The sequence below is a fragment of the Dicentrarchus labrax genome, unplaced genomic scaffold, assembly GCF_905237075.1.
Source record: "Dicentrarchus labrax unplaced genomic scaffold, dlabrax2021, whole genome shotgun sequence".
NCBI classification, from domain to species: Eukaryota; Metazoa; Chordata; class Actinopteri; family Moronidae; genus Dicentrarchus; species Dicentrarchus labrax.
This window is the reverse complement of record NW_026136721.1, coordinates 2,407,718-2,420,436: the sequence shown is the minus strand read 5'-3', so window position 1 is coordinate 2,420,436 and position 12,719 is coordinate 2,407,718. Positions and strand designations below refer to the sequence as shown.

At 40.1% G+C, this 12,719-nt stretch overlaps 2 protein-coding genes across 2 annotated transcripts; both read right to left on the bottom strand.

Annotated features, from left to right (window-relative positions):
• Positions 1 to 74: 74 nt before the first annotated feature.
• On the bottom strand, positions 75 to 3,213 carry LOC127354738 (uncharacterized). Its single transcript, XM_051384876.1, has 5 exons — positions 3,020 to 3,213; positions 1,990 to 2,328; positions 1,147 to 1,210; positions 416 to 460; positions 75 to 277 (listed from the first exon to the last, which is right to left on the bottom strand). The coding sequence occupies exons 1-5, from the start codon at positions 3,183 to 3,185 to the stop codon at positions 199 to 201; spliced, it is 693 nt and encodes a 230-aa protein (XP_051240836.1). The 5' UTR covers positions 3,186 to 3,213; the 3' UTR covers positions 75 to 198.
• A 3,764-nt stretch (positions 3,214 to 6,977) lies between these two features.
• On the bottom strand, positions 6,978 to 10,936 carry LOC127354737 (BAG domain-containing protein Samui-like). The gene is made up of 5 exons (XM_051384875.1): positions 10,780 to 10,936; positions 9,719 to 9,889; positions 8,458 to 9,183; positions 8,280 to 8,340; positions 6,978 to 7,352 (listed from the first exon to the last, which is right to left on the bottom strand). Exons 2-5 carry the CDS (start codon positions 9,876 to 9,878, stop codon positions 7,286 to 7,288), a joined length of 1,014 nt encoding a protein of 337 aa, XP_051240835.1. The 5' UTR covers positions 9,879 to 9,889; positions 10,780 to 10,936; the 3' UTR covers positions 6,978 to 7,285.
• Between the last annotated feature and the right edge of the window lie 1,783 nt (positions 10,937 to 12,719).

Below are 12,719 nucleotides of genomic sequence, written 5' to 3'. Positions count from 1 at the left end.
TGCAACTTTAAATTCACGACTCCACACTTAAAGTGAGGTGCTGCTGACTCAACCATACATTCAAACATTAAACATTTAAAGCCTTTAAATCATCTTTATTGAATTTTAGAGGAAATTCGTTTTTTTCTTTCCTCACAATGCTGCAGGGCAGATTCAAATTTTGGATTATAGTGCAACATACTTCACTTTATTATCACATCACACTTCCAGTGTGCAATCGGTAAAGTAGTCAGAGGCTTTTACATCCCTGCACTCTTCCTGGTAGATGAGCCTGATCCTGCAAACGACCAGAAGAGATCAACATGAGACGTTCAAATGTCGTTGTTGTTATATTTGAATTATTAGTCAATATTGGATTGTTCATCATTTAAAAAGTTAGACTCCATTTTCAAAGACAGAGAGAGATATAACTTACATCTGTGTTAACGCCTTGAAGTGGGGCGCTCCGAAACCGTTGTCACTGTGAAAATATTCAGAATAAATAAATATTTGAACCACTCAGGGCAAACTAACTTGCTCTCAGTCTGTGGACTTTAGAGCTGCAATCGATTACTTGTCAACTCTTAAATTATTCACTAACTATTCTGATAAATTAAGTTTAATAACTAGGTTCGAGAACAAAGATCACGCCTTGCACTAGTCTCATTTCCAGTCAAAACCTTCACTCACTTCTTGACTTCCACATCCCTCCCCTCCAAACCCTATTCTTTTTCTTCCCCTCTCTCTTATCCACTGGAACCACCGGGGCTCTCGAGAAGACATAAGGAGGGACGTCTCCCTCACTCAGAGTTGCAGAACTCCTCCATCCATCCACCCGTTCATCCACCCGTCCACAAACCCATTTTTCTTCCATCCCTTCATCCCTCAACCCTTTCCCAATCCATTCATCCCTCATACTGTACACCACATTGGTTCACATTTATCCATTTGGTGCTATAAACCTTTCTACTTCCGTACGTTCACTGGCGTGGTCTTTGTTAGTGAGTTGTTTTAAGTCGTCATATCCAAATTGTCATATTTCTCAAAAGTGAATATTTATTTTCTTTAGTCCTCTGTGACAGTGAACTGAATATCTTTGGGTTGTGGACAGAACAACAATAAAGTCAACATAAATCTTCACATACGATAAAGGTTGATTGAACTTACATAAAATAGGTGAAGATCTTCAACACGCAGCTGATGTCGTCCTGTATGTTGTCATCAGTCAACTCTGGAAAGGAAACAAGTTTGCTGATTTAAGGTGAAGATGAAAAATGCATCTTCAGTTATTATGTATGCCAGAAAAAAAAATCAATCTTTGTATTTTTTATCTACAAATCATCCTTTTCTTTGGGTAAAACTAAATATGAGGCGCGCTTACGTAAGCATGAACCAACCACTTCCAACCAATAATATCACCAATATATATCAATAATATCAATCAATCTTCAACTTTTAGCGACACTGAGTAAAAATTCACTGGTTGCTGGATAAAAACACAACGTTATCAGTGATTGGATGATATTGTCTGGTTTCCCCTCGACACAGACAGACGGCAGCGGCACTGAGGTGATTTACAGAGTTTCCAGACGGACTAAAAGCAGCTAACTGTCGCCAACAGTAATGTTAGATGCCATTAGCTTACTAATGGCGGTGCCAGGAGCCAAACCCTGTCGTCAAACTGTCCTCCATCGGCATCGGATGCTGAAATTGATGTACAGGTTGCCTTCAAGCTACAGCTACTGTGTGTAGAGTCGGTACATTGAGCTGTCTGATTGAACACAGACTGTAAAAACTGGATGCTATTCATTTAGTAGAGAGCGGGAGATCCGGCCACGTGTTGCGTAACGGATTCATAATAAACGACTCGACTGCAAATGAATGCAACAGGCAAACTCAGAGATCAAATGTTTCCAGAAAGTTATGTTAGTAAACTGTATCAGCCTCAGTGTTCAGTGGTCCGGTTGCGTCCTCGCCACATTCTGTGTGTCTGCACAAACTGAAACTCACCGCTGCAGTCCATCCCACAGATGTTGGGTGATGGACTGCCGTCGCTGCAGACCAGGTGACTGCTGAGCTGGAAAAGACCGTAGAGCGTGCAGACATCCCCGTCCTGGCTTGAAGGCCTGTTGGACCTCGGGGGTTTCGGTTGTCGCTCGTGTGACGAATCCTCAGCGCTCCGTTGCTGGCGGGTGTGGGGCTGCACGGTTGGGTCTTCAGGCTCGGCCATGCTGAACAGACCGCCATATACCCCCCTCTTCTTCCTGCCGTGATGGTCGTCAGTGCAGGAGGTCAGCAGATCCACCGCACTGGTGTTAAAACCTGACGCAAACTCCACGTGACAGACAACTGAAGGCAGAAAGAGACAGAAACAGACAAATCATCTTCAAACGTCAGTTCACTTTGACAAACTGCTGCTGTGACTTATTCATGGTCCCCAGAAGATGATTGATGATTTTATGAATAGGCCTAATCTTTCCTCTAGCGCCACCATCAGAAACCCCAAAACTTCTCCTTATAAATCCAGGTAATTGCCCCAAAGTGCTACTGAGCTCATAGATTGTCCCCCGGAGGATGAACCCAGTGTATTTTAGGCACTATGAGCTTTAGTGCCAACCTCAATACAACATTGAATCTTTTAACCCTTTAATAGAATAATTCAGTTGCAGACCCAAAACAACAATGAATGCACAACAACGCGGGAAATGTTGGCAAGGTGATTCACTGCGGCTCTGACCAGGACTCTGACTCCAGTGAGGAGCGAGTACATTTGTAAGTAACTACAAGTTATTCATCCCGTGTTCTGAACACTTGTGACGTTATACCGACTACTGGTTGTCACACATTCAGAATCTCGCTGTTTCATTTAACAGGCAGCTACATAATTAAATTAATATCATAAACATTCGCTGCCTAGACTACTAATGGCTTGAATTAACAACTACTTGTTGATAATTTGACGAATTGAAAACGTTTAGTCGAGCTCAGCTCTTGTATAAGTCTCACTGTTGCTAATGTAAAAGTTACAACCAGTACTTACTCTTGGCCACTAACTTGTCCACAGTCAGTCCTCTCTGCTTCGCCTTCTCTGGCAGCTGACCGATCGCCGTCATTAGAGCGTCCTTCAGTTCACATTTGGACACAATTCGCCCTTCAGACAGACTGCAGCTCAGCGCCGCTAAGAGAAAAACCACAAGTATCTTCATCTTGACTCCAGCTGTCTGAAAACATACAGGACATGATATGTATATATAGTGTCTGCAGAGCCATCGCTGGACGAATCAGAGAACATCTTTTGTCCTCCTCATATAAAGGCCGCTCCCATGGCGCCTGGAAGCAAGGGTCTGGAAGAGCACGGTGCTGCCAAATCTCACGCTTGGCTTCAGGTTTCTGAGCTCTAAAGAGGTCGAGGGGAAGAAAAATGATCCGTTCTACCTGAAAACATCTTTTCTCAGTTACAGGTTACACCTTCATCCTGGTGAAAAGACCTGGCCATGAGACTAAAAACAGATACAGCGATACAGTTTATCTTCTCACGTCATCATAAGACATTTATTATTTCAGAGGATCGGGTGTCAACACCGGCAGTGTGACAGTGAATACAGAGTGGGTGCTGAATACGAGACAGTTCGTTTCCTGAGCACAGATATCATGTTAAGTGCAACAAAAGAAAGGACAATGCCAAGAGCAGCAAAACAGTAATGTGGAAGATGAGCAGAAGAAGACACAGTTTTAGTGAATACGTTTTTCATGAAATGTCTTGTTCAACTTTTAATACTAAATCTCTAATAAAATCCCCACCCATCTAGAGTTCCAGGCTAATAAATCAAACATTGGACTTACGGAAAGGTCAGCTTTTGATGCAGTGAAAGTGTTGTGAGAAACTTTCCACTTTCAGCAGATGAATCTATTTTAAAAAATCTGATTTTTAAACGTGCTTACGAGGAAGTTAGGAAGTCAACCAGGTGCATTATATCTTAAAACCTGAAGCCTCCAGAGAAGAGAAAGAGACTTTACAGTGAAGGAGCAGTCATCTTGTGTCCAGCAGGAAAACTTCAGAAATTAACAAAAAATGCATATTCATAGATTCTGTCATTTTTAATGAGGTAGAAGGAGTAGATACCTTTTTAAGGACTAATGTGGAAATTAGACATTATTGTTCCATGCCAACTATTTGTATATGTAGTTAGATCTCACAGTATTTTGTTTGTGGTGCTAAACCAAAGTCTTAAGTTCCAGTGTTTAATCCCGGATGAACACACAAACACATAAAAAGGAGCACACACAGATTTGCAGGTCAAAGCTGACTGATCTGTTTCAGAGCATCTCATGCGCCATGAGACAGAAATGTTAACATGTTTATCTGAAATGGACAAAATCAGTTTTTATATGTCTGGAGGGGACAAGATTTTGGTTTTATTGCTATGAAGTTTTGTACAAACATTAATAGTCCCAAAAAGATTCACAGAGTAATTTTGATCCTCTCACTCGCCGTCTGCCACCAACAGATAAAAGTTTTCTAATACAACACAGGTTGGCACACAATTTGTCCAGGTGATCAAATACCTTTGATGATCTCATGACTCAAGCGCCACCAGCAGCCAAAAATGACCCTGACTGGTCCCAGACCAACAAACTGCTCTGCACTGTGTTCTGACCCCTTTCTATCAGAACCAGCATGTTTCAGCAGTTTGAGCTACAGTAGCTCGTCTGTTGGATCGGACCACACGGGCCAGCCTTCGCTCCACATGTGCACCCATAACACTGTCTCCGGTTCTTTTCCTTCCTTGGAGCACTTTTGATAGGTACTGACCTCTGCAGACCGGGAACAACCCACAAGAGCTGCAGGTTTGGAGATGTTCTGACCCAGTCGTCACATCACAATGTGGCTCAGATCCTCACACTGCCCCCCACTGACAGGAGCCCTGAATCAGTGTTATTCACTGTCAGTGGTCATAATGTTATGGCTGATTATATATAATATATATATATATACATAGTGTATTCTGTGTGGAGTGATGAGGTCGGAAACTGTTGTCCTGCTGCAAAAAACATTTAAAACGTGAGTTGTCTCTTTATATTTCTTTTAAATGTATTTTATTGATAAATTCACCACGTGTTTGCTGTCTCTCTCTCTCTCTCTCTCTCTCTCTCTCTCTCTCTCTCTCTCTCTCTCTCACACACGTCTCAGCTCCTCCAGAAGCTTCCTCGGGGGGGGATTTCCAGGTCCCCCGGAGGAGAGAGGATAATGAAAAGCACCCACTGTGACCGCTCTCGGAGCAGGCCTCTCCCTCCTGCAGCCTGGTGGGCGGAGTCGGGGTCATCAGGGAGATTCAACTCACCTGGTTCTGCTGGCCAGACTGTATATAAAGGTGGAGGCAGTCTTCCTCTCTTCCCTGGCTTCATCCCTGTTTGGTTTTCATTTTTTCACCTTCATTACCAACAATATGTGCTTTATTACCGCTTCGTATGGAAACAGGAAGAAGCAGAGGTGTGACCGAGGATGAAAGAATCTGAATATTTTGAGTGAAACGAGGTGGAGAACGAAATTCATTTCATTTTTCCTTTTATATCGTGAGTTACGACAATTGTAAAAAGTTTAAGTCCCTGATTTAGAGTTGATGAAATACTGAAAATGGAGCTTTGATGGAACCTTTTTGATAATGTCTTTGCGTTTTATGAATGATCTTTTTATAAAGTGTGGGACAGGAGGAGGAAAGCAACATATGACAGATAAAGTCCTCAGATTGTATCCGGATTGTAGATTGAGAAATGCACTGTGGATAGTGTTAATGTGGACTTCTTGTTTTTGTGTTGTTTGGATTTGTGTGTTGTGTTTTGTGGGGCTGTGTTGGTATGTTTGTTGTATTTGTGTGTTATCTGTTGGAAGGTCATTTGTGTTTATGTTTGTTTGTTTGACTGTTGTTTGTGACTTTTGTTTGTTGTTAGTTAATGTGTCTGAATAATCTCATGAGAGCTTTGACTTTGTGTACAATACAACTCAAATAAGACTTTAAACTGATTATTCAACCTAAGTTCAGTTAAATAAACTTTAAATTTTTAAGCTGATCCAAAACGATGTACAGTGAAATCCCACTGTTGTTTCTGTTGTAGTAATATTAATAATATGTAAGTACAGCCAATAATGGATATAGTTCCAGTGTGAGACTTGTTGTAAATGTGCAGCTGCTCTATAGCGCCTTCCAGAGGGCAATTTTATGAATCCATCAAACAGGATGAACGGGATCAGACACAGTTTGTCTGACTTTCTTGTTTAAACTACGTTTTGTAAATGAATCCCAGTTGTCTCTGCTCTTTCCCAGTAATCTTACTGCATTGCTCTTTTAAAAATGTGCTCTGTGTTGGCTGTAAAAGTATTTAAACTCTCCTACTACTTCAACAGGCTGATCCAACAGGTATTGTGGTGTCTCACAATAACTATCTTTAGTCTAACTTTCATTAATAAAAAGGACATGGTCTTCACACAGCGTAGTGAGCTCACCAATATGGTGGAAATATGAAGACTGTTTAACTGTTGTCACCATGTCATCAGCATATTTATACAGTTGAAAAAGGTGAAAGTGCACAACCTCCTGTATCAGCGGTAAAAGCACCACTGCACCTCAATCCACTGTTTAATGTGGAGAAAAGTATATTTCTGCATTCAGTTAAAATCTATAGCTCAAAACCGTTAAATGTTAAGTGTCTCCAGCACCTCAGACCTTTAACAAGACGTTGAAAGATGATTAACTGTTTCCTTTTTCTATACATGTACATAAAAGGCTGGTCAGTGCAACCCGTCTAAAATGAGTTAATCATTATTGTCACTTGTGTTTCAGTGTGGAATCATTTTAGGCTTGAGACAAGTATATTAATGCAGTTATTACTGAGAGAGCCATGTGGCCCGTTCTATCACTGTAATTAATCAGAATTAGTAGTTTGATCAGAGAAGATCTAAGTTCGATTACATGAAAAAAATACATGTCAAACACATACCACACAGGAAACATGTTTATTGAAGGATTACAGATTGCAGAAGATACAAGACTTCTTATCAGGAAATTAACAAAATTCCAGTCAATCACCAAAACTATTTAAAGTACTGACATACACTTCCAGTTTTAACTTCAGGTTCTGGTGTTTTTTGGAGGAAAAACAAAAGAACACCCACAAACCAAAAACGCAACAAAATAGCTTAGCTTAACTAAAAGAACAAATGTTTGGGAGAGAACTGTGGTTGAAAGGTCACATTGGAGGTGATGTTGATGAAGATGAAGACGTCGTTGTTGGCGTTACATCCTGCTGCTCATTCACATTTGGCAAAGAATTTCGCGGTGCGGAGACACTTGCGAGGGGTGTTGCGAATTATGGCCCTGATTTGATGAAAAAAGAAAAAACAATTAAGTGAAAACAGTTATTAGATTTCAATAAGCAGCATATACATATTGATTATATATTGTGTTTGTAAGTATCTTCCCCAGTTGGATAGAGTGCTTACATACACGTATATACAATATATTATTGACTGTGACTTCACTTTATGTTTATATGAACACAGCGAGGGAACAATACTGACTAAAATATCTTTTATTAACCTTTTTTTTTAACCAGGTAACTCTGATTTGAGTTCAGGACAATACTGTTTATATACCTAGTTAAACCTAATGCAGTCCTGCAACAAATCCTCTCCCCTAATGGAGTTTATAATGTTCAGTTTGTGTTAAATAGTTTTACATAAGGGTTTAAACTTTATGATCATTTTGGAGGAGCTTCTAAAATGCGATAAGTCGGGTCACTTTCTTATACGACGGACTATTAGGGCCATACTAAGAGAAAAATATTTTTTTTTTTTGGGGGGGATTACAAGAATAAAGTCGTAACATTACGAGAATAAAGTAGTAATTTTATGAGAACCGTCAGCCTGTTGGCTCAACCAGCAAAACTGTTTAACGATGAAATTATCAATACGTTAGTTTACCTGTTGACTGTACGGTATGACTGAGACAAACAGCGGCTGCTGGGCTCAGGCTGAGGCTGCTGATTGGCTGAGCTGCTCACATCAGATCTTGATAACTCTATCGAAGCTCTTTTGTCATTAAACAACTTTTTTTCTTGTATTATTACGACTTTATTCTCATAACATTACGACTTTATTCTTGTAATATTCTGACTTTATTCTTGTAATTTCCAAATTTTTCTTAGTCTGGCCCTAATACTCCATCATATTCTTAATCATCCTGAGAAACTTCTGCACATCACATGTTTCGTAAAATGACTAACTTTGCTGTACAGAAACTTACCAAAAGTAATTGGTCTTCATAAAGCATTCAACGTCATCGGTTATGTCGTCGTCGGTGAAGACTTGAAGGGGAGAAAAAAGAGCAGTTATCAATATGCAAAATATCATAAATCAATAATCATTTAAATAATGAGCAGTGATTACTCGTCTCTCTGTATGTTTCTGGCTCAAAGACTCACCATCGCAGCTTGTACCGCACGCGTTTTTGGACCAGCGATAACCGGAATTACAGAAGTAGCTGTCAGACAGCTGGAAGAGCCCATAAAATCCAAGGGACCAAGGCCTCAACTTCTTTTTGGGCTTCCAGCGGCGCGCAGATCGTTTGTTACGTTTCCCGTCTTCCTCCTGCTCATCGCTCTCCACCTCGTTGCTCACTTCGTCTTCATCTTCGTCTTCGTCTTCCATCTTGTTGTTATCGTTCTCCATCTCCTCCTCATCAAACTTGTTTTCTTCCTCTTCCAGCATTTCCTCAAAGCTCATGTCCTCTTCTGACACATCAGCCTCTCGCTTCCGTCTCATGCTCCTGGTTGTATTGGTCCTTGGTACGGTAGTCACTGAAACAGTGGTTGTTGCTTCAGTGGTTGGTTCTTGGGTTGTTGGTTCTTGGGTTGTTGGTTGTGGGGTTGTTGGTTCTTGGGTGGTTGGTTCTTGGGTTGTTGGTTCTTGGGTGGTTGGTTCTTGGGTTGTTGGTTGTGGGGTTGTTGGTTCTTGGGTTGTTGGTTCTTGGGTTGTTGGTATGGTTGTCACTGATACAGTGGTTGTTGGTTCATGGGTCGTTTCAGTCACTCTTGGTGTTGTGGGATCTGTGACCACCGTTGTTGGCTTGGCTGTTGTGGTTCTGCGTTTGCCAAACACCCTGACCAGGGCGGTGTTCAGACGGGAGCGCCGTTCCACCTGACAGATAACTGCGGTAAACCAGTCATGAGAGCAGATAGCAGGAGCAAACAAGGAAAGAAGAAGACAAGAAAAGAAAAAAGAGAATGATAGTCAATAAATGTTCTTCATTTAACAACCACATGTATGTATATTAATACTTTTACTTTTAACAGATTTGTGGACCTTTTTTTTATGTTTTTTAGTTGTTTTGCAGCTCGAATAAGGCGGCTCAGTTCTCAGCTGTTCATATAAAACAAGTGGTAAGTATATGTATGTACAATTAGCGTACATTAGTCATCATCCACTTAACAAGAAATGTTGAGCCCAGTGTCCACACACTTGCTGTCCTCTTTTATGCCTTGTTGACTCTTCTTATTTAATAAAGTCATTACAGTAAAAGTCAATAACAAAAGTAAGAACCAGATTAGCAAACTGTATTATTTTTGCATTTGCTCTTTCTTTGTCTGCTCTGACAACTGAGTGATGTGTGCAGGTGACTTTGGACGTCACAACTTGACTTTTCTAACCCTGAGTATACCTAACACGCCCGTTTATCAACCTCACCAATGGCCAGGATTCTTTCCCTGAACCTCTCAAGTCTTTTGGAGAGGATGAGCGCCTCCCCCAGCTTTTCTCTCAGCTCGCATCTGGAGACGGTCCGGCTCTCAGACAGGCTGGGCACCAGAACCGCCACAGCCAACACCACCAGCAGCCCCAACTTCATGTCAACACCTTCTGTGGGGGGAGGAGGAGAAATGAACTGATATTTAGTACTCAGCTCAGATTACAGTGAACGAGGTCCTCTAGTGGTGAGAAGAGCTTATAACACGCTCATGAAAAGTCAGGAGGGGAAAAAATCTAAAGAACGGCTGTTAATGCTTTAGATTATTATCTGTCAGAGGGATCAGACTATGTTTCCTGATTCAAGTACAAGTCAACTCAGGAGAAGGAAGTCTATTTCTTATGTACTTTCTGTTATACTTATCTATACATCCTCATTTCTGGCAAGTTTGTGAAGCAAGGGAAAATACACAGACAACAAGAGGACTTATCTCGTCACGTCAACAGATTTTCTTAACAAAATCAGTCCTACATGTTAAATTGAAGTTTAAAATCACTTGTTAGGTTTTTTTTAAATGTAAGTAAAAGTATATTTATAGACATTAACTGTATCTTTGTGTAAGTAAAAGTATATTTATAGACATTAATTGTAAGTCCTTTAAAAAGTATACTTACAGAAAAAATGACTATTTTGAATAAATTGTGTGTTGTAGTTGAACAGATGCTATGTCTAATTTGACTATACAAAATCAGAAACAATTCGCACCATTGATAAGAGATATCATTGCCCTTTAATTAATACACAAAAAGTCATAAATCACAAGTTGTACACATCATATAGTCAGCAGAGACACTTAAGTGAACCTGATATTTAGGAACTTTTTGAAATAGTTTTATTTTATTTTGTAATATTATTTTAACAGCAAACAAAGTGGTGAGTAAAAACGAACAAACAAATTATAAAATGAAATATCTACAATCATCATTAATCATTAAAATATAACAAAACCAGCTCTGACAATATGGCAGTAAAATAACGATAAGATAAAAAATATGTTTCTTACCACGTTCTTAAAGAGTTTTCTTCGGTGAGTTTGCTGATGGAAGTTTTCTTCTCTGCGTCTGCTGCCAAAAATGTGAGTTTATATATCATCAGAGTCCAACATGTGTACCGACCTGTTTGACAAGTTGTCACGTTTTTTTGACATCATTTCCTTGAAGGAAGGAACAAACTGTCTATGCAGGGATTGCTGCCATCATGGATTACATTGAGAAAAAAACAAAACACAAAAAAACACTGACATCAAAGACTCGTCACCCAACTCCTTAACATGATATTTACAGCTTTCATAGCCTTCCAGATCAAATGACAGCAAACAATACAGAAACACAATCACTATTCAGAGTTCTGAACTGACAGCAGACTTTTGTATGGTGACTGAAGAGCTGAGTTTACTTTATTTATGACCCTGTTTTGTCCTGTCCAGCAAACAATAAACACTCTTTCATATTAAAGGACCAGTGTGTAGGATTTAGTGGCATCCAGCATTAAAGCTGCAGATTAAAACTAAGTCAACACCACTCGCAAGAAACTAGAAAGACCCGATCTAAAGCCAATGTTTGGTTTGTCCGTTTTGGGCTACCATAGAAACACGGAGGCCTTCATGGAAGGCGACCCGCTGTGTTTAGATATTAAAGGCTCATTCTAAGGTAGCTCTTATTATTCACGAATGAAAACATACCCATGAGTATTAGATCCTCTAAAGGTTTCACACTGGACCTTTAAATTCTGCTGCTTGACTCCAGACTGTGAGGATCAATATTAAATTAACATTAGCCACGGAAGAGGTGCAGATTTTTGTAATCAGTAGTGGTCCACAGACAGAGACGACTACGTAATTATGCATTTTGAATAAAGTATTCCTTATTCCATCCACTCTTGTAGATTGGACTATGTCATGTCTTTGTCATCCTCACAGAACATAATGAGTGATGTGCTTTAGGAGGGATTTAGAGGTGGGTATACCCAGTGCCGACTGAAAACAAGTACTCTGTAATGATTTTAATATTCAATAAGTTTCCCTCTTATGGACAAAGACTAAGAATTATCGCTCAACTCTGCAGCTCTTAACTCATAGTTTTGTTTTTTAATCACATTTGCTGTCAGTCCACTGATAGCTAGAGTGAGAGCTCAATGCACTAAAGAAAGCATACACAAACAGACAAAAGACAAGAAAATAAAGATAGAACTCACGTATGAAGAGTAACAAAACACACACAGACAACACAACCCAATGGGGAAATAAATAGAGGGGAAAGATACATTTACAGCACGTTTCTGTCGTGTGAATTTTGTTGTATTAAATTGCAAACATTGCATGCAGTTACGAGTTCAACCTCCCTCTGTAGATAAAAACAGCTCATTCTAAAGGTAACGAAAACACAGCGATTCTTATTTTCAGGTGATTTTACACTAATAACAAACATATTATTATTATTAGTATTAGCAGTGGGTTCATGTATTTTATTGTGTTTGAGCCATTGAGTCGTTCCTGCTCTCAGATGGACAGGGTGCCACATCCTTTCGGAACATGACCGGGTCCGAGTGGCACCCATGTTTGCCCACACACACACACACACACACACACACACACACACACACACACACACACACACACACACACACACACACACACACACACAAAGCCAGATTGCAGCAAGGATAAAGATAACTGGTTTGTCTGGGTTTTTGTTTTTTTGCTGTGTCACTGACCAAACACATTCATGGATAAACACAGTTTTAGTTTCCAGTATGTCTAATCCTAAAAAGGGTCACAATGAAAGAGGTCTCTAGTTTCAAAAAAACCTGTTCAGATGACATAACACGACATTCTCCAAAGGGCAGCTTTCTCTGTCTCTCTCTCTCTCTCTCTCTCTCTCTCTCTCTCTCTCTCTCTCTCTCTCTCTCTCTCTCTCTCTCTCTCTCAGTGAGTCTTTTCATTAA

Coding starts and splice junctions, on each gene's coding strand:
- LOC127354738 (XM_051384876.1), bottom strand. CDS start 3,185: ATGAAGATACTTGTGGTTTTTCTCTTAGCGGCGCTGAGCTGCAGTCTG. Junction 461..1,146: donor AAGATCTTCACCTATTTTAT/GTAAGTTCAATC, acceptor ATATTTTCACAG/TGACAACGGTTTCGGAGCGC. Junction 278..415: donor TTCAAGGCGTTAACACAGAT/GTAAGTTATATC, acceptor GGTCGTTTGCAG/GATCAGGCTCATCTACCAGG.
- LOC127354737 (XM_051384875.1), bottom strand. CDS start 9,878: ATGAAGTTGGGGCTGCTGGTGGTGTTGGCTGTGGCGGTTCTGGTGCCC. Junction 9,184..9,718: donor GGAAAGAATCCTGGCCATTG/GTGAGGTTGATA, acceptor GGTTTACCGCAG/TTATCTGTCAGGTGGAACGG. Junction 8,341..8,457: donor GTGCGGTACAAGCTGCGATG/GTGAGTCTTTGA, acceptor CTCCCCTTCAAG/TCTTCACCGACGACGACATA.